Below are 25,671 nucleotides of genomic sequence, written 5' to 3'. Positions count from 1 at the left end.
AAGAGTAGGGCGTATAGGTAAATTGACTCTTACCAGTTCGATTTTTTTCCCACTACTGTACTCTAGGACATTTCTGCATACCAATGTAGGGCAGGTTCGAAATCATAGTAGGACAATTACATCTTACAGTAGTGAGGCAAAAATAGTACTACTACTCTACTAGTGAGCATGAGATGAACCAGTAGAATTTTACAATGTCGCGACTCACCACTACTAGAAGCACGCAGTTGTCAACTACTGCAGCTGTGCCTCACTAGTAACATGTAGTTGTCCTATTAGTAGTGAGGACAAGGAGCCAGGCCTAATACAAAGACTGTCAAAATAGAATATGGACATCAAGGTGTCGTATACCGAATAGCACAGCTGCCTAAGACAGTCAGTCACATTTGAATGTTTTCGGAAAACAAAAAACACATTTATTTTCAAACAACATATTTTGTTGATATTGTGACAGAACTTAAACATTCCTTGGGTACCCTCCACAATTATTGGAAATCCGTGGAGTGAGCAAAGAGGAAAGTGTATTGGAGAGGACTCAGGTTGCTGGGTGATCTATAAATCTTATATTAACATCAGGAGTGCTACTAATTGTAGCACATGATTACAGTCTCAGACTACTAGTACATGGGACAGGAGAAGAGAGCCAATCTCTTTTTCTTTCATGGATGCTACAGCTTGTTGGTTTCAACTTAGCTTCTAGCAGACGTGTGCACATTTCAGCATGACATCTTTGAGTCACTGGTGAAAAGGGCACTTTGATTCGCTCCTCTTTCATCTATAACTGCTTCAAACATCAAAGTGTATGCAGGAAAGGGGTTCAGATTGCACGATTGTCTGTGTCTAATGTGTTGTCTTGTATTATTTTGTCATTTTTGTTAACTTTTCTTTTGATGGCGGTGCGGGCACCCGCAGCGGCTCCTCTTGTTGCATGTTGTCTTGAGAGAGAAGAAATTTCATCTGTGCTGTAGGTTGCACATACTGCACCTTTGACAATAAAGTTGTACTTGAGTTGACTTGACTTGATATCAAAGAATTATTTCATAAAGTGAGATTTTTCAAAACATCACTGAATAGATGCACTTGAATTACAGGTTGGATTTCCCCATTTGCTCAATGGAGTGGGGGCGGGGGGGGCATGTCATAAATATATTTTCAAATATCACCATGCTTACTAACTGGGACACACATAGTCACAAGGTGTGTCGGGTCAACGAATCCAATTGTCGTAAAAGTGTCGTAAATGGCTAGCTGTGATCTGGCGACCCCGTGCGGCAATGAATACAAGCCGAGTATTGTAGCCAGCCAGAGCGCACAGACGACCTGCTGGGTAAACAACAGTGTTCACTCGAGAGACAGGAATGGGGACTTCGTCGAGGGCTCAGAGTGAGGTATTTCCATTTCATCTAGTAGACACACCGCTTATATGTTGTTCTGTCCTTGTTAGTTTGAAACGAGATGCTCGTGGCTTTAAATAGTGCTGTGAAATCGTCTATTTGCTTCGTGGAGTTGAGCTAGCCTTCACGTTAGCTTAGCACATAGCCCTCCAGGGCCCATTGCTTTCGATGCTGCTTTTCAATTCTCATCGGGACTGTTGTCAATTTCACAATCCAGCCATTAACAATTGCGATTTCTATGTAGGCCTGCCGAGTTACGGCTTGTGTCAACGTTGATATGTATGTTGCGTTTCAAAGCCTGTCAACATTTTCGCCGGGTTTTAACCTCCACGTCGAACCAAAAGACGCGTTTGAACATTAAACATGTAGAATACAGATACGCGTAATCTTTGTTGTTTTCTGTGTGGACTACGATGTGACAGTCTTAAGCGGTTGCTAGCTCCCCCATCTAGTTTTGCCTCTTTCAACTGTTGTCGAAAATGATCTTTCTGAGTTGGCTTGTCCTGTTTCCTGCGTTTCTACACGAAAATAAGTTAATAACTGGTTTCCATTACGTTTGTGGGAGATATTTGGCCAGCAGATAGTAACTGTTAACCAACCGCCCTAGAAGCTTTGATAACATATGCATGCGTTAAGCAAATACGCGCGTTTAATTTCTTTTTTATTTAACTAGGCCGAGAGTCCCAGTTATTGCTTTCACAACCCCGCAGTTGCAGTTGCTTTTCAAAACATTTGCTTCTAGCATCAGTAGCCACGTTGGCTCTAATATGGTCATTTGATCTCAGGGAAGAAACATTTTTATTCTTAGTATGAAGAGAATCTGTCCTGTGACTCCTGATGCTGAGCTAGGGGGGGGGGGGGGGGGGGGAGAGAAATGTACGCCATTTAGACAGCGTCTCCATTTGGTAGCCGGGACTAGCACGTCACTCAGTTGCATGTCAAACTAGACAGAGTTCTTATGGAAAGCAGTTTGATCGTTTATTCGATATCCTTGATCTCCATCTTAAGGTCCATGTAACGGTATAGTGGTGCATCAGCGAATTAAATTATGGAACCAAGTGCCAATGTGAAGGGAGTTAGTGTATTTTGATTGAATAAGATTTTGTTTTGTTATTATTTTCTTGATGAATTAATATATCAGAGAAAAAAACGTTTTCATTTCCATCCCTTTATTCAAAAACAGGAAATTTCAAACTGACGGTGCAGGAAATGTTGACAAATTCATTATAATTCGATACTGGATAACATAACAGGAAATAGGCAAAAATGTTAATCGTTTTTATCAATAAATGTTAATGTTTTATTTTGATTCGACACAAAGACAATTAGTCTTTGCCAGGATCCAATCCATGCCATTCTCGCAAAAGCTGTGCTTGCCATTGTTCCAGCAGTAGTTAGGCCTGGATAAAGCATGCCATCTATCCACATTAAACAAGCCAATTTTCACATGGCAAAAACATGCTGTAAAAATGTGAATAGCAGGGGTCACCAACTTTTTTTGAAACAGAGAGCTACACTTTGGACACTGATTCATATGTTGAAACATACTTCTGAAATAAAACGGATCAAATTACCTTGAGTTATGTTGTTTTCAAATGCCACTGCAACACAAGAGACAATTGACTAAGTCCATAAAGAGCGCCAGTGTTTCAGGATGCCATAAACAAGCGAACTGTACCGCATCAACCGCTATTTAAATGGCTTAATTCCCCAGAATTTGTACTGAACGATATTGAAATGAACTGTACCGTGTGGTGAAAGGGAGCAAGTAGAAAATTGCTAATTTCAGTTGGTTTTCCAATTGCTATTCCCTCAGAAATCGTTTGAATACTGCAGTTTATGCTTGAAGGTCAGCCCACTGCTGTTTGTTCTTTTCATGGTTATCCTGGTCTTAATCTCAGTTTAGGGATTGTTGAAGTCACCGTGGACCATGCCCTTTAAACATCATCTTCATTGTATTTTAGAAGTGTTTTAAATGTCACCATGGTGGTGTTTAGCATTAGTCTGGCAGAGTTTTCGCTGGAGTGAAATTTCTACAGATTTATCCTAGTTTGAGTTCAACAGTACAGCAATTCCATATAGTGGCCCATCGCATTGGCCTAGCAAGTGGATGACTTATTGAATCAAATCTCTTGGTGATATTAGTCAAGTCGACTTTATTGTCAAATGTGCTACATGTGCAACATACAGCACAGATGAAATTAGTTTTCTGTCAACCACAGGAGAGAGAGGAGCCGCCGCGGGTGCCCGCGCCGCCATCAAAAGAACAATTAACATTAAAATGACAAAACACACATACAACGCAACACATAAGACACAGTCGTGCAATCTCAACCACTTTTTCTGCATACACTTTGTTGTTTGAAGCAGTTATAGATGAAAGTGGAGCGAATCAAAGCATCCTTTAGTGGATCAAAGACGTCATGCTGAAAATGTGCACGTCTGCTACAAGCTAAATTTGAAAGCAACAAGAAGCTGTAGCGTCCATTGACGAAAAAGAGATTGGATAGGATTCGCATACTTTTGTTCATTTTGTTTTGTTTTTATGACTCAGGCTTCCTCAATTTTCAAAGTATCCCTAGCGCCCAAATTTGGCCAATGAAAACTTGGAGAAAACCTATTTTGGGGAAGTACAGAAAGAAACATTTAGAACGGATCAGAGATGAACAGGTTTTAACGGATGCTCAGTGGGTGACCAATATGATGCTAAGAGGCTCCAAAGCAGCAACCTCACTTGTTCATTTCCACTGAGCTCTCTTGCTCATTGGCCAAAATCCAGATGTCATCGTGTGAGATTAACCAAATGCGAGAGTGTAAAATAAGACTTACTACTTTAATTTCAGCAAGAAAGGCATGCCATATTAATAGAGCCCAAATAGAGAATCCTCTATTTAGACTTCCTGTTCGCACTCAGTCACCAAAAGACCAGCAGGTTGCTTTGATCTCTTTATGTTCATTCCATGTTTGTTATTATTTTATCATTAGGGTGTGGCACCATCTCTAACTCAGTCAAGCATCTAATAAGATAAGAAACCCTTTATTAGTCTCGCGATGGAGAAATTCTCAATTCACAGCAGCAAAGTTATGAAAGGAAGAAGTAGAACAACAAAATATAGGAGCTGCTGGAAAGGCAGCCACTCTCGCGGCGCCGTTTTGAAGTCAAAATAACAAAAATAACACAACACAACACATAGGACACAGACAGTCATGCAATCTTCACCACTTTTCTGCATACACTTTGTTGTCTGAAGCAGTTCTAAATGAAAGAGGAGAGGATCAAAGTGTCCTTTCACCAGTGGATCAGAGACGTCATGCTGAAAATGTGCACACGTCTGCTACAAGCTAAGTTTTGAAAGCAAACACGAAGCTGTAGCGTCCATTGACGAAAAGAGATGAGTTCACTTCTCCTGTCCCACGTAATCCGCTTCAAACTCCAAGCCGCGACTCCCAGTTCCAAATCCGCATCGGCGCTCCGCGCTAACGCTCCTTTCTTCTCATCGTCGGCTCCTCAAGACTTACATCCATCCAGCCGCAGACCGTTCAACAGCACCGATCTCTCCGCTGAACAAATCGGGGCTGTGAAAAATGCTGCCCATAACAGGCGCAAGACACAAGCGCCCCGCGGGGACTGTCCAGCAACGACAGTCAAATGGCGCAGACTTTCCTCCCAGTCAAAAACAGTGCTGATATACCCATGCTGCCAAGAAGGCGCAACCACTGAGCACAGAGTCTCCTCCTTGATGAATGTCGTGGCCAAAAAATGCTGAAAAAAGTCCACATCAGGTCCACACGACGTAACAACAAACACAAAGTGACAAAACAAACACAAAAAAAAAAAGGAAAAAAAGCAAGGCTCATGAGAGCACTTGCTGACGGCTGCCTACTCGGGCGCCATTTTGACTTCAAAGTTGTCATGTAATGTTCCATGTCATCTAATAATATGCTCAAGCAGATCTTGACATGCTCCCTGAATTTATCACTGATAATAAAACGGGCCATTTGTGAATGACCTTTATTTAGCATACCTTTCATCTCGGTTATTGGCTCTCGGAATGAAGTCTCTAATAGTAGGCTTTCAGCACAATGACTCTGACCGTCTTGTTTCTCTTTTTTCTTTTCTTTTTTCCTTCTTCTGGTAGGTGTTTTGAGATGAAGTGGTTCGAAGCATCGGAACTGCACACTCACTCTCTTAGGCTGGTGAGGACAGAGCTGCCACTATGAAGAGTGAAGTGCCGTCAAAGGCCTCCAGCAGACAGGAGCACCTGAAGGAGCCACTGGTGAACCCAGAGGCCATGGAGGCAGCTAAGAGCTTCCCTAGCAACATGGAGGTGATTGGTATGGCAGACAGCGAGTTTGCAACCCTGTGTTCCGAAACGAGGCATCGCACCTTGAGGGACACGGCGGCTCACAAGGACTCGGAGCGAGGTCTTCCCGGACGTAGAAAAAGAAAGGTCCAACAGGCAGGACCGTCTGACTGTTCCCTTAAAGTCGGCCATTTTAGTGAGACTCCTGTGGCCCCTCAGCGTCCCAGGGAAGAACTCTTGCATCACTCTAGCGAGGATGAACTTAATCATGAGTCATCTTTTAGTGACTGTGCCTCATCACCTTCCTCCAGCTTACGATTCGGTGACTCGGAGACACTGAGCTCCGAGGAGGATGCGGAAGCTGGACCAACAGGAGGCCAACAAAAAGCCCCCGTCCTCACAACAGGAGCCACTGGAATTAGTCTTCGCCCCGTCGTGGGTCGAACGAGGCGGACCCGCTCACATAAATGGGTGCGGCCTGAGGCGGAGCCGTTGTTGCTGAAGCGGCCGTGTTTGAGCAGTCGGCGGCCTCTACATAGGAAACGATTTGTCAAATCAGTTCCTGGGGGAGGGCAGCGCACACAGAAGCAAAAGGAGCGACTACTACTGCAGAGGAAGAAACGAGAAGTGATTGCACGGCGAAAATATGCTTTACTTAATAGCACAAGTAGTTCAAGTGAGGAGCTTAGCAGCGGCTCGTCCTCCCCCTCCTCGACTGAAGCAGAGGATGAACTATATGTGGATGTCAGCAGCACCAGCAGCCAGCCCAACAGCGCTGCAGTAGCCACAGGTAATTAGTGACCTTGATCCTCCAGTTCTGTACGCTCTGTGTTACACACGCTGTTTTGCAATAGTCCTCCGGACGTCACGTGACTGATCACTTCATGTGTTTGTTTACACCGCCCATGCTGGCACAGTAGGAGTGATATTGGCGTTGGAAGGATTTATAATCAAACCAGTGATCAAATTAGCGTTTATTAGTAGGGGTGTCCCGATCGCGCTTTATTTGGCCTCAGAGTCTTTGGTTTTAAGTATCTGCTGTTACCGAAAAAGAGCATGCGTCCGATTTTTCCTCAAATTAATCTAGAAATATATGTGAATCGATGTTATGTTGTTCTCTATAGTTATACTATATGGACCATTGCACCTAATCAACACCTAATCTATTACAAATGCTATTTGTAATATTTTCAAAATAAACTCAAGGTTCTTTTTTCCTCTTTCTTTTCCACAAACAAAATTTGATGATACGCATATTGAACATTTCAATGTGTATTGGTTCATCTCAGAACTTGTTTTATCATGTCCATTTTTTGTAGTGAAACATTTAGTGGGTTTTTAGCATAAAATTAGCAAATAACATCTGGAAAACACGTGATCGACCCCGATTTCTGAACACGTGATCGGATCGGGACACCCCGATATATCAGTCAACATTCTGTCCAGGCGAACTCAAATCTCACTTTGTTGAAAATTCATATGAGATAAATATGCAAGGGGAAAAGAAGAATTTGGCCATGTAATGATTTCTTAGTCATGAGAACAGTGGTTTGTGCTCATAAAATATAGACAAAAGACGTTTTTTGTGTGTGAATGTTAATTAAGTAATGATGTAATGTTAATATGTGGAAATATGTCATTTAGGTGTGACAAATGTTATTTTTTTTCACAAGTTTTGAGTTTAAAATTTCTCATTACAACAGCCTGTACCCGGGCTACACAAGTTTACTGCTTTATTAAAAAAAAAAAAGCAAAAACTTTAAATTCACGTTTAACACAATTGAGTTAGCATTTTGGTGTGGCCTTCAGCGGTTGTTTCAGTTTTTCCACAAGATAGCTTTGAAAAATTAATTGCACATCTATGACTTGTAATATGAGACCGTGTGCGACCGCTAGCTAATTTAGCACAGTTCAGGCCAGCGGTCTGGTCCAGTACCCAATATTCTTTTGCACCAACGATCGCTTTTACGTATTGCGGACCATCAAAGACGCACAGCAACGAGACCGAGATGGCGTCCCGTCGGCAGTCTCTCTGTTTTCGGCCACCACTTGAGTCTCACTGCTTTTTGTGTGAGCGCCAGTTAAGTCACGCTGGCCACAATACCGGTTGTTCATACAGTCAAACCTTGTTTCAACGTACCTAAAGGGACGTAACGAATCTGTACGTTATAACGGTAGTTTGTTGAAACCATTTCCAATAGAATTGCCGCCAACTATGATGTATAACACAGTATGAACATTTATAGATGTAACAACATGAACCTGTAATACATTATATTACATGTCCATTACGACGAATACAGTATGAAGAAATAATGATTTTATGAGACATGAAACAAACAACTGTTGTGTTCCGACTGCATCTCTGAAAAAAATTCAGTCAGCAAATGAAAAGGGCCTTCTCCAGCTCAGGAAGTGTCGCGCCCCAAAGCCATTTACAATCATCTTTCAATCTGTTGGCCTCGAACTCTGCCATGATTTTGTTGCCATTACGGATGATCGTGGAAATTGGCGACTTTGCCCATGCGTAGTCTCGGCTGAGCTTCGTCTGGGAGACTCCCTTTAAAAGTGAGAGACAATTTCAGTCTTCACAGACAGCAAGATTTATTTCTGTTTACTAGACGCTTTCCGAGCATCTGCGCCGTGTCTCCAGAAGTACAATATACAGAGTATATCAGTAGCCGTTCTCACAGAAAGCAAGCAAGAAAGAAAAGCAATGTCATCTGTCAATGCAAGCCTACCTCTTGGCCAATCAGAGAAGGAAGCTTCCTGATGTCCGAGAAGCATAAAGAGGCTCGAATTTTGGAGGCACTCTTTTTTAAAACATTGCGACGGGGAGTTCCAGGAAGTGTTTTCTTCACCTTATAACTAGTTCCAGCTGGTTTCTGTTTTCCTGTTTGCAAGCTTATATTCTTAGCTGGCCACTTGCTTTTCTGTACTTTCCCATTTTTTTGTCCTTCGGCTGTCCCAAGCAAAATGTTGACCTCAACGCTCCGAATACATCCATAAACCACATAATCTTGATTATACTTATATTAATGGCAAAGCTGTTTTTTTCTTGCAAAATAGGTGCTTTGGCTCTTCAGGTTGAAAAACACTGATGTTAGAGTTTACTCTCCTTGATAAAAGCTCAAATTATTATACAAGTCTTAAATGTTGTCCCGAGACTAAGATGTGTCATAATAATTCATATCTAATATGGATAGAGTCATGATTATGTGTATTATTACTCTCTAACTAATGTGTGAATGAGCTCAGCTCCTGTATGAATGTCAACTTGTAGTCTGTAAGATCAAGCGTTGTTTTTGTAAGCGCATGGATGTTTCACCAGAGTCCCAGTTAGTTGCAGAGGATGCTAAGCAGCAGTGCTCAGGGGACAATCGGAAGAGAAATCCCATTTGGGAATCATGAACTTCATTTACATGGCACGTCGCCCACTTTTGTGTGCACAAGAGCACCCTGCAGTGCAAAACGAACTGTCGTCATGATTCTTGTCAGACATGACAAGACTAACTTCATCAATTTAGCATTTAGGATTGCTTGTATCTCCATATTTGTCTTGATTTTCAGGAGCTCAAAAATAATTTATTGAGATCCTTTTAACAATGTGTTTGAGACCAAAAGAACGGATGTCCAAAGGTGTACGTTTCATTCACGTGCATGTCATGTTCCTGCGCACGTGCACAGGTGCTCTGGATGAAGACGTGGTGGTAATTGAGGCTACTCCAGCTCCGGCACCTGCTGTCCCTGCCAGCGAGGAGATCAACGTCACCTCGACAGACAGTGAGGTGGAGATCGTCACAGTTGGAGATAGTTTCAGGTAAGCAAATCACAAAGTATGCTAGCCGTAGGTTGCCATGGTGAATTGTTGCATTTGATTTTGACCTAGTGACAATGCACGGTCAAGCATTCTCCTATACTTATGCGTGATGAACCCACTCCATATTATCCCAGTTGTCTGGGATGGGCCTACTTTTATTTTTTACCCCAGGCATCACTTCTTTACTGTGAACACGTTGTTCCATCTGCTGGCTGTTTATGGGCAAAAGCAATGAATGAAGAGAATATTCCAGTGTTTCAATCGTACACAGTTGTATGCCATCCCACCCGGATCGCAATGGGATCCTGCAAACGGCATACTCGATATGAATCAATAATAAACACACTTGATCGGCCTCTGTTCTCGGGCTAAAGTTGAGCTCAGGACATGCACGTTGTCAGCTTGCCTGTGACTGTAAAAATACAATGTTGGCTTTAGCAGCGTTTCAATATTATCCTCGCATATTTGATGGTCGGAAGGTAACTGTTCTGTGAAGCGCTTTGTTACAGCTGCAGCTGTTGTGAAAGCACGATATAAATAGAGATGCATTGTAATCTACTTCATTCTAGAATTGGACACGGAGGTATAGTTGCATTTGATATGACATAGATATTTTGTCGGATTGTTATATATATTTTTAAGTTGCAGGGATATGTTCTAATTTGAAATATGGGAAAATCATTACGTTACCAACGTAAGGGGACTTGTGTTTGTTTATAATGTTCCATCTTATTTCTACCAACTAAGAATTGCATAACAGGCTTTGAAAGTAGAGTGTCTATGACAAATATCAGTGTTACGACGAGCTATTTAAAAATATTTGGCACTGTATACAGGAATCCCTCATTTTTCGCGGTTAATGGGGACCAGAAACCCCTCACGAAAGGTTAAAACCCATTTGCTCCCCCGTAGGAATTTTTATGTATATGTGGGTAGCAGCATGTGTTAAAACATGTAAACGGTATTTATACTTTACATGTTTGAGACAGATTACAACAGTACACCTATTTAATTAATTCTTTAATGATAAAGAAACAAGACTTCACTCTGCAATATGGCTGCCGATATGTCTGTATTTTTTTCTTCATAATTTTTTTGTGGGGGGGGGGGGGGCGAAACACCGAAGCCGCAAACCTCACTGTGTACTGAAAGTGTTAAATAGGGTGGACACACATTTACATTTCTCTTTGGTTAAGTTGATCCCATTGAAATGGAAAAATGAAGGGGCTATATTTTGTTTTATCTGCGAGCCAGATACAATCATCAAAAAACGAGCCATAGGTTCCCGACCCCTGTGCTGGAGGGCATATGTGAAAGATGAGAATTCATGTGGCATTTAACAATGGCAACTATCTTAAGAAAATGTGCTGACATTATGCCTGATCATTTTCCTTGATGGATGATCTGTTGTTTTATTGGTCTGAGGTTCGCATTTTTGGGCTCCGTTTGAGAATTCCAAATGTTGACCCAAATTCTATTCCAACACCAACAGAATCCTGAACAGAGAAGCCATAATGGTTTGCTGCAAAGTTCCATTTCTGTCATATCTTTTTTTTTTTCACCCTTGCCAGCTCTGGTATTCGTCTGAGGTGGCACCATCAAGAAAAATCGAGAAAAAGCAAATCACACTCTTTGTAGCCAGTCCATTTCGAGGCCGTATCGTAGGCTTTGTTGAGTGACCCCTATTCTAGGTTGTGTTTATGTTGACAGTGCAATATTGTCCTCCAGGCTTCACCCTTCCCGTCCTCGGTGTTTTATGGTGCCGAATAGAAATTTACAAAACAATCCTGAGTCGACTTCATTAGAGACCCTTCCCTTGTGGATTTTACTCTGCCCTGGGAGGAGCTGAGGAGCCTGGCCAGTTCGTGTGTACATCTGCGTACCACTCACACAATTTGGACCTTTAGTGTTTGTTGTGCATGTGTCATAAAAGCGAAGTTCAGAAAGTTGGAAAAAAAAGTTTTATTTTCCGTTTGTGAATGGAGACGCTAGGTCAGCGTCACAACACACAAGACACCTATTGCACCATTCATTATTATTCCCTTAACTCACTTCGCATACTTAATTAGTCGGACAGTCAGGTCAGAAGCAGTACAGTTGCAATGAAGTTGCAATTTACCATGAAGAATTCCCCTGTTAAACTTCTGCAGATGATGAAAGCTCTCATGAGAGGTACAATATTCCCCAACCACAAAGCTCCATGGCATCCCACATTGCAACACCCCCCCCCCCCCCGTACTGTATCGCTTTGTGTGTGTTCACTTTATGGCCCTGTGCGGTTAAATACGACTATTCCCTGGACGCGCTCACTCCAGACTCTGAGAACTTGATGACATGAATGTAAGACTGCAGCTCACAATTTGTTTAATAATCAATCTGTTGATTATTTTGTCAATTAATCGATGCATTTAAAAAAAATTACATCTCTATATTCCAAGACATTTCAAATTAACATTGGAGAGTGTACATAAAAATTCCTCGTCTCACCCCCCCTCAGCTGGTGTCCGTCCCTCATTCAGCTCGGGTCCTCTACCAGAGGCCAGGAAGCTTGAGGGTTCTGCGCAGTATCCTTGCTGTTCCCAGCACTGCACATTTCTGGATTGAGATGTCCGATGTTGTTCCCGGGATCTGTTGCAACCACTCATCTAGTTTGGGGGTCACTGCCCCAAGTGCTCCGACCACCACAGGCACGACTGTCACCTTTACCTTCCAGGCTCTCTCCAGCTCCTCTGAGCCCTTGGTATTTCTCGAGTTTCTCGTGTTCCTTCTTTCTGATGTTTCCATCACTTGGGACCGCTACATCCACTACAACGGCTTTCCTCTGCCCTTTATCTATGATCACGATATCTGGTTGGTTCGCTATTACCATCTTGTCAGTCTGGATCTGGAAGTCCCACAGGATCTTCGCTCTGTCATTCTCCACCACCTTCGGAGGTGTTTCCCATTTTGACCTTGGGGTTTCCAGTCCATACTCCGCACAGATGTTTCGGTAGACTATGCCAGCCACCTGGTTATGGCGTTCCATGTAGGCTTTCCCTGCCAGCATCTTACACCCTGCAGTTATGTGTTGGATCGTCTCAGGTGCCTCTTTGCACAACCTACACCTTGGGTCTTGTCTGGTGTGGTATATCTGGGCCTCAATGGCTCTGGTGCTCAGGGCCTGCTCTTGAGCAGCCAGGATGAGTGCCTCTGTGCTGTCCTTCAGGCCAGCCCTCTCTAGCCACTGATAGGACTTCTTGAGATCGGCCACTTCAGTTATGGTCCGGTGGTACATCCCGTGTAGGGGCTTGTCCTCCCATGATGGTCCCTCTTCCAGCGCCTCATCTTCTGTTCCCCATTGTCTGAGACATTCTCTGAGTACGTCATCCGTTGGAGCCTTCTCCTTGATGTATTCATGGAGCTTGGATGTTTCATCCTGGACAGTGGCTCTCACACTCACTAGTCCCCGGCCACCTTCCTTTCGGTTTGCGTACAGTCTCAGGGTGCTGGATTTGGGATGGAACCCTCCATGCATGGTTAGGAGCTTTCGGGTCTTAACGTCCGTGGTCTGAATCTCTTCCTTTGGCCACCTTATTATTCCTGCAGGGTATCTGATCACTGGCAGGGCATAGCTGTTTATTGCCCGGGTCTTATTCTTGCCATTGAGCTGGCTTCTTAGGACTTGCCTCACTCGCTGGAAGTATTTGGCTGTAGCCGCTTTCCTTGTTGCCAGTTCGAGGTTGCCATTGGCTTGTGGTATACCGAGGTACTTGTAGCTGTCCTCAATGTCTGCTATTGTTCCTTCAGGGAGTGAGACCCCTTCAGTGCGGACTACCTTTCCTCTCTTAGTCACCATCCGACTACATTTCTCAAGCCCGAATGACATCCCGATGTCGCTGCTGTAGATCCTGGTTGTGTGGATCAGGGAGTCTATGTCCCTTTTGCTCTTAGCATACAGCTTTATGTCATCCATGTAGAGGAGGTGAGTGATTGTAGCTCCATTTCTGAGGCAGTATCCATAGCCTGTCTTGGTGATTACTTGGCTGAGGGGGTTCAGTCCTATGCAGAACAGCAGTGTGCATCACCTTGGTATATGCCACATTTGATGGACACTTGGGTAAGTGGCTTGCCAGTGGCTTGCCATTGGCTTCAAGTGTGGTTTTCCACATCCTCATCGAGTTCGCAACGAAGGCTCTTAGGGTCCTGTTCACCTTATACAACTCCAAGCATTCAGTGATCCATGTATGTGGCATCGAGCTTTCTTGTAATCAATCCAGGCTGTACACAGGTTGGTACGTCGGGACCTGCAGTCTTGTGCGACTGTTCTGTCAACCAGGAGCTGATGTTTGGCTCCTCTGGTATCTCTACCAATGCCCTGCTGTGCTTCGCTCATGTATTGATCCATGTGTCCACTTATCTTAGCCGCAATGATGCCTGACATGAGCTTCCATGTTGTGGATAGACAGGTTATTGGCCGATAGTTGGATGGGACTGCACCCTTTGAAGGATCCTTCATGATCAGGATCGTTCGCCCTTCGGTTAGCCATCCTGGGTGAGTCCCATCCCTCAGCAGCTGGTTCATTTGTGCTGCTAGGCGCTCATGGAGTGCTGTGAGTTTCTTTAGCCAGTAGGTGTGGACCATGTCCGGGCCTGGTGCTGTCCAGTTCTTCATATCTGAGACTCTTTCCTGTATGTCTGCCACTGTTATGGTAACTGGGTTCTGTTCAGGGAGGTTGCTGTGCTCCTCTCTCAGGGTCACCAGCCATTGTGCACTGCTGTTATGTGCAACCTCCTTCTCCCATATGCCTTTCCAGTACCTTTCAGTTTCCAGTCTTGGTGGGTCAGCTCTGTTGTTAGGACCCTGCCACTGAGCGTACACTTTCGCAGGTTGTGTTGCGAATAGCCTGTTTATTCGTCTGGCCTCATTCTCTTTCGTGTACCGCTTTAGGCGGCTGGACAAGGCTTGGAGCCTTTGTTTGGCAGTTTCGAGTGCTTCAGGTATGGTCATCTGGATGTACCTCTTGGGTATCGGCCTTTTCATCACACCTCTCTGGGCCTCCGTCAATTGACTCACATCTTTCCGAGCCGCCTTGATCTTAGCCTCCAACCGTCTTTTCCATGGTGGGTAACGTATCTCATGGCTTCCATGGTTGCTCTTATAGCCAAGCATGGCAAGGATCACTGATGCTGAAGCGTATATCAGCTCATTGGTTTCCGTGATCGTTATGGTAGGGATCGCCCTCAGTGCTGCATTCACACTTTCCGTGAGACTTTCAGGTGGTACTTCACATAGCCGTTGTAATCGGTTTCTAGAGAATGCCCAGCTTTCATTCTCGCCATGATCTTGGCTTTCAGGTCAGTAGCTGCCTCACTCAGCATTTCATTCATTGGGGCTGGCCTCCCAATCTCATCATCTGCATTCATTGGGGCTTGCCTCCCAATCTCTGGTATGACCTCCTCCTCTGATCTGGCAGCCTGGGGCCCTTCACCATGGAACCTGCGTTGTACCTCATCAATCTCAAGTTGTGACAGCAGTTGCCGTTTGTGGATGTTGGAACACTGAGCTACTAGTTGTTTCGTGGTCAACCGTGACTGTGGGTTTCGAAGTAACCACTTAGCCCACATTCTCTGCATGTAACCCCTCTGACTAGGGTTGCTTGAGTAGTAGCATTCCAACAGAGCCATGTTATCGCATCTCGCCCATCTCCGCTTTGTTCCAGTAGCCCATTTTTCATCAAGGTGCTCTGGTTCCCCAGCACCTGACGCAGACCTTGTTTGGCCGGGCGACGTCTGAGCCGGCATGTCATTCATTTTATTGTCTCTCATCATTGTATGAGGTAGGCATTAGCGTGAAGGATCTTGCCCAAGGACCCACACTGGATGGTGTTATGTGCTCATTTTTTTGCCCCAAGCGGGATTCGAACCACCGTCTCCCGTATGCCAAACCGATGCCTTACCAACTGAGCTATCCAGCCGCCATATATATATATATATATATATATATATATATATAAAACCTGTCCTGGGTTGATGTAAGTACTTAAACCTCCCCATGATTCATCCATCTTCCATGATTCCTGTTATCTTTTTTTATGACTAGGTTTCATAATAACACCAACAAACCAGGATGTGAGCATAACCCCAAAGTTTCACAATATTTATTGGGCTTTTTCTACTCACGACGTTGATGGACCAAATTGTGACATTCGCATTAAATTGCCAACTGATGCGTTCTCGTCTCCTTTCACACCAAAAGCAAACATTGCCATGTAAATTATAGTTTGCCTCTGTTGAAGGCAACGTGTAAGTAAGCACCATTATGCCTTTGTGTTTATAGGTCGCGCTCATTGGGCGGTCTCAGTAGGATATGGGCTAACAGTTGCTCTCAGAACCGTCTTCAGGAGCCCCGAGGACGTCACAGACTGTCCACCGTCATCCAGCCGCTGCGTCAGAATTCTGGGGAGGTGGTGGACCTCACTGTTGATGAAGATGGTAAGAAAAACATCCCATTGTTGATACTCTATATCTAGGGCTGCCGTGGACGCTCAGCTATCGCTAAGCAGGAGAAGAGAGTGAATGTTTTGAGAACGCTAATGCAACTCGTTACCTATTCCCATGGCACCACACACCATTGTCATAGTGTGAAGGGGGATTGAGGCACAATTTAAAAGTACTTGGAAGGTAGAACAGCACTATAAAGGTACTATATACGCACTCCATTTGGCGCAAAACTGTAAAGACGATTAGATGATAAAATGGGCTAGATATATCAGAGACAGATATTCTGCCGCATGTTGAGTTCACACTTTTAGACCTCGGTTAGACTTTTAGACCTCGGACCCCTGGAATTTTGAATTTTGCTCGGGTTTTGATTGATATTTATGAATTACTTGGGTATGCATTCTTATTCATAACTGAACGGAAACATATGTGAATGTTCAATGTTGAGAATACTTTTGCTCGGGTTTTGATTGATATTTATGAATTACTTGGGCATGCATTCTTATTCATAACTGAACGGAAACATATGTGAATGTTCAATGTTGAGAATACAGACAGGACTCTTTATTGAGCTGAGTATGAGATTAATTTGTGAATAAGTAAAGTAGATGCCGTGCACACCAGAATGCTAATGAGTTTGTCTTCTCCTCAGATCTTAAGCATCTGCTGATTAGCACACACTCATTCTCTCTCTCTCTCTCTCTCTCTCTCTCTCTCTCTCTCTCTCTCTCTCTCTCTCTCTCTCTCTCTCTCTCTCTCTCTCTCTCTCTCTCTCTCTCTCTCTCTCTCTCTCTCTCTCTCTCTCTCTCTCTCTCACACAGAGGTTTACTTTCATGACTGTGTACACATGAAAGTGTATATTCAGTTGGTGGCAGATTTCTTTATATTATTGCCTTTTATAAATGAAGCAAAACGTGAATGTACACCAACCTGATTGTAATGTCAGTTCTAAAATTTAAATGATCACGATAATCACACTGTTCATTTGTTTTGTTTTTTTGTTTTGTTTTAATAAATGTCAAAGTTGAGCTGAGGCAGCCTAGCAGTACTGTATGATGCAGTGGTACGATTCAGGCAAGGGCTATATCAACACAAACAGTGCAGCAACACATGTAGACAGGCAATCTCACAGGTATTTACTACTTCCTGGGAAAAGCGACAGTATGCAGCTTACCCCTCAGTTGTGAAATTATTCTTCATGAATTACTTGTGTGTTATACTGAAACCCCCCCCCCCCCACCCCCCCAGTGACCAAGGTATGCACACCACAAGGAGGCGCACAATGACTTAGGATAACAAATTCTTTAATTCTTTACATTCTATTTGTACTGTCGTGCTATTTTTTTTCATCAAAAACAAGTCTCAATTTTTGTTGTTGTTTCATGCGGGGCTTGAACAAATTAATAGAATGAACATTTCAGTGAAGAAAAATTATTTGTGATACAGGTGTTTTTGTGTAGGGTTGTCCCTAGAATGGTCAAGACTATGTTTCTGTGTATCTTATATCTTCTCTGCAATCTGTCTTTTTTAGACCTCTCAGTTGTGCCAACAACCTCTGGCAGCATTCACCCTCAAACAGTCAGGTCCTCCTCCTCATCATCTTCCCAGCATGCCTCTACCTCAGAGCTCAATGATGCCGCCGGCCCCTCCACTAGCTGCCCCGCCTCAATATCCAACAGTATGCACGCATCGAGGCCGAGTGGCTCGACTCGAACAGTCACAGAAGGTGAGAGAGCATGTTGCGAGCAGATGCTTTTATTTATGGAACCTTTATTTGTCCAGGAAAGACCAGTGAGAACATATGCCTGTCACCAGATGACAGCAGACCGGGTTTGTCAGTTTCAGTGGGAGAAACCGCAAGCACGGCTATGCCCAGGCTCCCGTCGTGCTGTCAGCAGCACTCACCGTGCGGAAGGCCCTCCCCCGGTCATCTGTCCCTCAGCCACTCCCATTCGAGCTGCATGCAGGCCTCGACCTCTCAGGCCAACGGCTCGCAGCATGGTCACGGCAACGCGCACCATTTTGTCCTTCATGTTCACCACCCCACACCACAGCCCCCGGGTACCCTGCCTTTCCAAGAGCAGAGCTGTGCTGTGGAAAGGCCCAGTGCACTGCCTGCACCTTGTGCTGGAGTGAGCGGTGGGAGTAGCAATAGCAGTGGCGGCAACAACGCTGCATCCCATTACCATGACCAGGTAAGATTTCATTCCAATCTAACGTAGTAGTTTGTGTCACTATGAAAAGCCTTTGGGCATTTATTCCACATCATTAACATCCAATTGGAGAGTAGCGGTCTTACCAATAACGTTCCTCCGTCCCTCTTTCTTCTCACAGCAAACTCTGCCAGTGGACCTGAGTAACAGTAGTGTTCGAAGCAGCGGTGCTAGTTTCCATGGCAGCACGTCAGCCTTTGACCCCTGCTGCCCAGGCTCCACCTCACGGCCTCCCGCCTTCGTTTCCCAGGCCACCCCTGGCCCGAGCCAACCAGCTGCGGTGGATTCTTTCAGCGCCGGCATCGTGGCCCAGCCTCAAACGCAGCTACAGCAGCCTTGCAGACATTACATACACCCCTCGTGTAAGTATGAACTTTATGAAATGCTCTTCTTTGTTTTCGTCGTTGGCTGGTCAACTTTGGTTGGAAAAATACAGGCTGCAAACGGAGGTTTGTTTACTTGTATATTTGAGTCGTTCATATTTTCTTCACAGATGGCTCTCTGGCACGCTCATTGCATCATCAGCCCTCCACTGCCTGCCCTCATTCCCACGGGAACCCCCAACTTACATCTCAGCCGCCTCCACAAGGCGATTATGTCCTTCCCCACAATGTCCACTCCTTTCATCCGCCGCTGCCATCCCACCCGTCAGGCCACACCGTACCCAGCGCCCCTCCTCTATCCGCCCACCACCTCTCCGGTTCGAGTGCCCCACTGGCACAGCACCTGCCCGCGGACCACCAGACCCTGCCGCACCATATGCCACCACTCGGGTCAGTTCAGCGGCTCCATCAACACGAAATGTTGCAAAGGATGGAGGTCCAGAGGCGCAGAATGATGCAGCATCCCACGTTAGTACTTCTGTCTTCCATCAAATTAAAAACACCGGTTGTGTTTTTTAATACATAGCGTCTCTTTAACACTTGCATATAGCGTTGCACCAAGTACAGTGTACAGTACAGTGTTGTGCCGTGGATTTTAGCCGGCAAAAAATGACACGATACCACGCCAAAGCACTCCAACTCAGACACAATACGGAAGCCCGTCTGTCATGCACGTTGTACTGGCATTTTTCAAAGGACGTTGTGTATGAAGTGCACACATTTGAGGCGGCTCTCCTCAATCGGCCACATTCACTGACACGCACGCACTCTACGTGCTTGCTTGGTGCGTTTTGGAGTGGATGCATATCCATTAGATCCACAAGTATAAAAGGAATTATAAATTCTATTTGTAATGTTGTAAAACATGATGTATGCAGCCGGTTGTGTCTCCAACTATTAAGCGATTGCAAGCTTAAAACGCAAAGTTATTTATTGTGCGAGTGGATCACTCAAATCACTCATGTCGTAAAACAGGTAGATGCTCGGACTTGAAGATTTGAGTTAACGTTTGTTATACACTTCACCTTTCTCGTTCATATATAAAACAGAGAGGACAATAACGAGAGTAAACACAAAATGGTTTGTCTGCACGAATGTCTGTATCATCTTTGTGTGTAGTATTGTGATCTAAGGTTATTTGTGACGTTACAAAGAAGAGCGAGCTCAGCGAAGCTAAAAACTTAATTGTACTTACTTATTCATGCATATGAGGGTAAAGCCTATGAATCCTAATTAGGTTATCAATCCTGTACGGCTTGTTCATTGCAGACGAGCGCACGAGCGTCCTCCTCCTCACCCTCATAGAATGCACCCCAACTATGGCCACGGACACCACATCCACGTGCCACAGACGATGTCTTCCCACCCTCGCCAGCCAGAGCAGAGAACCGCGTGGTGCGTCTCGGATACTGTTTAGTCTCTTTTCGGTTTTATGTTCATGCCTACTGTCATGGACATGACTAAAAAGTGACGAATGTGTTTGTCAACAAACAGGGAGCTCGGGATTGAGGCCGGAGTGACGGTGGCGTCGTACCCTTCGGGGCACCTGCACTCCCACCTGCACCACTACCACCCCACCTCCAGACTGCACCACTTCCCCATCCCCTTCATGGTAACACATCAGCATACATTTGCATAAATAGCACTCACTTTTAATTGAATTGCGTCTTAGATCATTGATGGGGTTTTTTTTTTCACATCTTATTTCAAGGGTGGTGTGGCAAAGATCATGAATTATGCATAAGCAATTAATAAAAGCACATCAGGCATTTCAAGTGCATAATCAAGAAGCCTTGAGGAAAAGTCATGGCACAAATGCAGTCGAATATTTCCTCACGTCTTTTTTTTTTTTTTAACATTTGGACTCCCTCAAGCATCTTCTGATTTTCTATCGTACAAGTTTAGCACAGTGAGCATCCTCGGATTTAATTAATGGGAAAAAAAAGTGATTCAGAAGGAACATATCGGTTTGACCTTTTTAACTGCTCTGCCGCAGCAACCTTGCTAATGAACAAAATGTGCAACAATGTTCAACAATACATGCCTTATTTTAAAAGAAACACATTCTTGAGACATTTTTGGAGTTGACCCCCCTTCCCCTTTAAAAAGTGCTGCTTTTTTTGACTGCAAATATTCTAAAATCGAAAAATAAATGAACATTCTTTGAAAGAACAATAAACCAAATGACGCTCTGAACTGACACTGTTGCTGCTGTACAGAACTCCTTACCAAACCATGCACATCCTCAAATTCTCGTTTTACCCAACAGCCTAAACCGGAGAAGAAAAAGAAGTCCTTTTATAACGGCTACAAGTAACATGTGTTTTTCTTCCTGACAGCACACTGGTATATCTGAAGTCACTTACCCGCACATTCGCTACATCTCATCTAGAATGACTGGCTTTGGAAGAACATATGAGGTGAGTGTGCACTGATTGCTTTGTCTACGCATAACAATCCAATGGTGGAGTTTTGTGAGGGCGGGTCAGTTTAGTTAAGCAGAGTTGTCTGCGCTACGGTTGCATGGTATCCCGATACTAGAAAAGTACGACGCATCACTGTCAAATATGTTACAATGCCGTGTCTTTTAGCACCGTTCCTTCTGTGTAATTCAACAGATAGCAAACAGTTCTCCAAAAAGAAGCAAAGTGTGCGTGGTTGAAACTGCGTATTTGCTACTCCTGTAAAAAATATGGTGTATGTGAAAAGAATTACGTGGCAGCATGCTATTCAGACTCTGAGTCCCCCCACATGACAATGTTACGGCAAAAAAGGAGGGTCAAGTCTTGGCGCATCTTTGGAAGAATAAAGGCGAATCTGCCGAACGGAAATTCAGGTTGAAATTGACTGTAAAAACAAGCACAGAAAGACTTCTGTCTAAACACCAACGTGTTCCATCCAACCATACAACAATTAAGGCTATCTTTATGCTAACAGATGTTTTCATCAGCATGTGTGTGTGATGATCTTGTAGTTTAAGTTTATGCTAAAATATTTTTTAAAAAGAGTAGTTCTCTTTTTTAAAAATATTTTATTCTGACATCAGTGTTGATGTATTATTACGTTTCCGAATCAGTAAAGCTGAGTTCGTTTTTAAATTAAATCCCACTGGGCATGATTTTTTTATTTTTTAAGTTACCTTTATTTAGCATTGATTTGTTTCCAGAAAAACCATTGTTACTGGTTCAATATTGAATTGTATCGTTCGGTATTTGTAAAGGAGGCAACGTGAAAAGTAGCAGTGCGCAATCAGGAGCGTTGAGTGTATGCATGTTGTGCCCCGTGTAGGACCTGCTGCATTTAGAGGAAAGACTGGGGACTGTGAACCGGGGAGCCTCTCAGGGAACCATAGAGAGGTGCACTTACCCACACAAATACAAAAAGGTGAGACTTTTTGCCTGTCCGTAGCAGCATATTGAACACGTATACGATTGCATGGAATGTCCAGTTACTTTTGTCTGGTGCTGCCTGGCTGTTACCCGTGTGTCCTGGGACAGAGTGGTCTTTTGTACTCACTTAGCCAAGTGCTGTAGTGTCTTTTAGCTGTGAATGCAGATCTTGTCGGGGAAGGCTTTCCCTAGGTCTAACTAAACGAGCCGTCTAACACCCTGCCACCCAATACAGAAGGTGTTGGAGAGAGACATTGACCAACAGTTAACCCCCGAAGCTTGGGCCTCTATTGGGAAAAATATGCACGCAACCCCTGAATCGGTGAGAAATAATGAACCAATCAATTTGGAAAACAAGTGTTAGCTGTAGTCTTGGGGGAGGAGCCTTGTTTTTTGTTTTCCTCTTTTCAGGACAAAAGGACCATTCTCTCTGTCCCCAAATAAGAATAGATATCAATAAAATGTTTGCATAGAGTTAAATATATGTAGCGCTGTCTTTAGGTGAGCCTATTCATGTTTTTTTTTTTAACACAATGGGATTGTTTGCACGTGTCTTCTGATGTCTCCAAACGTTTGTTACCTGTAGAGAAAGCTGCATGGCAAGCAGGATGAAGACGAGGGGGCGGATGAAGACACGGAGGAGAAATGCACCATCTGTCTGTCCATACTGGAGGAGGGGGAGGACGTCAGGTGCGTCCCCGGGCTTCTTTCACTCTTTGCTTTAACAATCTCCCAGGTGTTCGCAGAAAACCCACGAGTGTCTCAAATTGAAGCCCGACTGGGCCACCGTTTAGCACTCGAACCGCACTATTTATTTATTTGTTTACGAGGCTTGCCCTCTGGTGGCAAAGTAACATATGCATTACGAGCCTAATTTCCCGAATCGTTTTGAATTGAAATTTACTAAATAAGACGCCAGTTGCCTCGTTTCAACCTTTTTAGATTATGTGATCTGGATGACTGAGAATCTACAAAGACATCAATCAAAAGATTGATTGATTGATAATGTGACAGTAAATTAAACATTACTTAGCCACTGATGCTATTAATTAACCTCACAATATGATACATTTCCCCTCATGAATTCATTTTTGTTAGGTTGTACAGTCACAAAAATAGTGTCGAGAGAGCCAAGTTTGGAAAACATGCACAAACACAATTCGAGTGGAAGCTCGCGTTTTGAGCCTGCATCTAAGAGTCACTGTGAAGCACACACGAGCCCCTTCAAAGACAGCGTGGGTTTTGTTCTTGTCAGCACTTCCATCACTTTGGACCCAGATCACACTTTACACTGAGTTTATGGATCTGGGTATGTGGTGCATGAGGTGAACAAATCACGATTGACGAATTCACATGGCACGTATAGAATCAGCTTTATTGTCATCGTACCACAGGGTGCAACGAACAGACAGAACCTGTCCGAGAGACACTGAAAAACAATGACCAACCGGGGGGATGCGAAACGCCAGTCCCCCGAATTACCTTTTACAATACCCTGCTTTTGCAGATAAGAAGAAAACAACGGAGGGGGGAGGGGGGGGGGGGCACGGACAACACCCTCAGACTGACTGACTAAGGGGAGCACGGTATGGATTTGGGTTTGACCTCAGCAACCAGGCCGACATGAATACATGACACACAGACTCGCACCTAGCACAGCTCAACCTGCAGCGGGCAGGCTTCATAGCCAACACCATTCTGCAATTGCGCCATCATCGAAAGGAATAGAGGGCTTGTCGGTGGAAGCCAACAAAGGTGTTGATAGATCGCGTCGTGTCATGTGTGATCATGTCAGCGTGTCCCGTGCAGACTGCAAATAGTTTAACCCTTTCAGGTAGAGCGGTTACTACAGTGGACAGCTTCTCATGTTATCAGGTTACACGGTGCTGGAAAGGGATATTCATATTTATTTTACAAAATGTTTAAATCTGAATAATAATAAAAAAGCCTGAAGTTTCTTTTTCAGACTTGAGCAGTCACCAAGTAAGTTTGTGCCCATGTTTGTCTTGGCAGGCGCCTGCCGTGCATGCACCTCTTCCACCAGCTGTGTGTGGACCAGTGGCTGCTCACCAACAAGAAGTGCCCCATCTGCAGAGTGGACATTGAGGCGCAGTTGTCTGCTGAGAGTTGATGCTGTTTGATTTGTACCCCCTCCCTACCCACCAACCACGTCTCTTTCTAACAAACACCTTTGTTTCCATATTCATTTTCATTTCCTCCTGAGTACTGCAGTCAACCAAAGAAGGCAATGAATATACTGTACCTGCGCAGCTCTACTACTAGGAACATCTCGACAGTGTCGGCTTTCACTTCTTCTCCATTAATTAAGAGTTTATGTATTTATAAAGCTTTTATGTAGCTTTTCGATCGTTCCCTCAAGTGTCATTTACCCCCCCCCCCCCCCCCCCCCCCGCATGTTTCCTTGCAAAATGCATTTGTTTGCACATGTACCACGGGCTTAAAGGTGAGGAGAGCTGCTCTAGTAAAGCCACAAGGTCTCGCTTTACTGGACTAGAATGTCAGCCTCCACAACAACAAGGCAGAGTTCATTTTTACCAATCATCGTATTGATTAGTTTGTTTAGAGGATGTGGATTGTTTGTGAAAGATGTTTTGTTTTTTGTTTTAAAAGAAGCATTCCTAGACATTCCTAACTAGGGAAAACTATGTTTAACAGATCAGCTGCTGTACTAGTACATACACACACACATACTTGCACACAGTATTTTTTTTCAGCACACGGTGTTACGCCCCACAATTGTCAACACACTAGTCTCATCCATTTCACACAAGAAGAATGTCACACAGCCCTTTTCCAGAAGCAGGGCTTGTCGGTACGTGTGCAGGTGGTCATATCACAGAGAGCTAACTAAGCTAGATGGATATTTAGACGGCTACATATAGCGTGTTTCCCTGCCCCCTCCTGTCACTCCGTCTCTGTAGATGAGCATCAGCTGTGGGGAAAATATGACACACAAAAGTGTTCACTGGCATAGACTTGCACAAGAGAAAGAGAAAAGGCAGGATTAGTTGCGATCACAACACCGTGCCGAGGCCATGTATTTCCACTCTGACTGTGAAATACAGTCCAGTTAAAAAAAACATTATTTTGAATGGAGTGATGAAATGCAGTACTTAATGAATCAAAAGCAGGTATACATGCGGTCATCACCCACCCCCTTCAAAGGCACCAGAAGCATATTCTGTGGGATTTATATTAGTTTAAAAATATTAATAAACTTGGATAACTCTTGGTTTGTGTCATCTTTGTTTGATGGTTTGCTGACATGACAAGTTGTGACATTTTCAGGTAATGTATGAAATTAAAGATGTGAATTTTTGGATGGTGAAAAATTAAAAGCAGCAGTATGGCCTGCCATGTCTGCAATAGCACTTAAAGCAAACTTTTAAGATGTATTAAAACTACCCTTTGGGCATTTACGCAATAAGAAATGTTAGGGAGTACAGGCAAATGGCAATGGTGAGGTTGACTGCGTGGGCAATTAATTTGAGTACCTGCATCAGGAGAATAGTAGAAGCGTCTCTTGGGCTCTGCACGAGGTGCATTCAAGGTCCCTCAGCAAAGCTCCAAATCAGTCGACAAAACACTACCTCTACAGGTATTAGTAAATTCGTATTACTTTAATAACTATGGTGTGCTTACAAAAATATCAAATAACTGATTCATT

At 44.0% G+C, this 25,671-nt stretch overlaps 1 protein-coding gene across 4 annotated transcripts; it reads left to right on the top strand.

Annotated features, from left to right (window-relative positions):
* The first annotated feature begins 1,287 nt into the window (after positions 1-1,287).
* rnf111 (ring finger protein 111) lies at positions 1,288-25,235 on the top strand. Of its 4 annotated transcripts, none has more exons than XM_086107099.1 (15): positions 1,288-1,388; positions 5,534-6,488; positions 9,386-9,518; positions 15,835-15,989; positions 17,530-17,724; positions 17,814-18,193; positions 18,333-18,573; positions 18,705-19,062; positions 19,864-19,989; positions 20,089-20,206; positions 20,934-21,014; positions 21,883-21,978; positions 22,219-22,305; positions 22,570-22,673; positions 23,997-25,235. In XM_086107099.1, exons 2-15 carry the CDS (start codon positions 5,612-5,614, stop codon positions 24,112-24,114), a joined length of 3,069 nt encoding a protein of 1,022 aa, XP_085963225.1. In that variant the 5' UTR covers positions 1,288-1,388; positions 5,534-5,611; the 3' UTR covers positions 24,115-25,235. The 4 variants fall into 4 exon arrangements, with proteins under 4 accessions (XP_085963225.1, XP_085963224.1, XP_085963227.1 ...); XM_086107098.1 differs by having other exon boundaries at positions 17,781-18,193; XM_086107101.1 differs by lacking the exon at positions 22,219-22,305.
* The last annotated feature ends 436 nt before the right edge of the window (positions 25,236-25,671 follow it).

The sequence above is a fragment of the Hippocampus guttulatus genome, chromosome 3 (genome assembly GCF_054856545.1).
Source record: "Hippocampus guttulatus isolate MCC_2025c chromosome 3, RoL_Hgut_1.0, whole genome shotgun sequence".
Taxonomy (NCBI): Eukaryota; Metazoa; Chordata; class Actinopteri; order Syngnathiformes; family Syngnathidae; genus Hippocampus; species Hippocampus guttulatus.
Note: the sequence above shows the minus strand (reverse complement) of the source record. Positions and strands in the feature narration are given on the sequence as shown.

Excerpts from the sequence above, each read along its gene's own strand:
- rnf111 (XM_086107098.1), top strand. The coding sequence starts at position 5,612 with ATGAAGAGTGAAGTGCCGTCAAAGGCCTCCAGCAGACAGGAGCACCTG. Across the intron at positions 18,574-18,704 it reads ACATTACATACACCCCTCGT|ATGGCTCTCTGGCACGCTCA; the intron begins GTAAGTATGAAC and ends TTTTCTTCACAG. Across the intron at positions 20,207-20,933 it reads ACTTCCCCATCCCCTTCATG|CACACTGGTATATCTGAAGT; the intron begins GTAACACATCAG and ends TCTTCCTGACAG.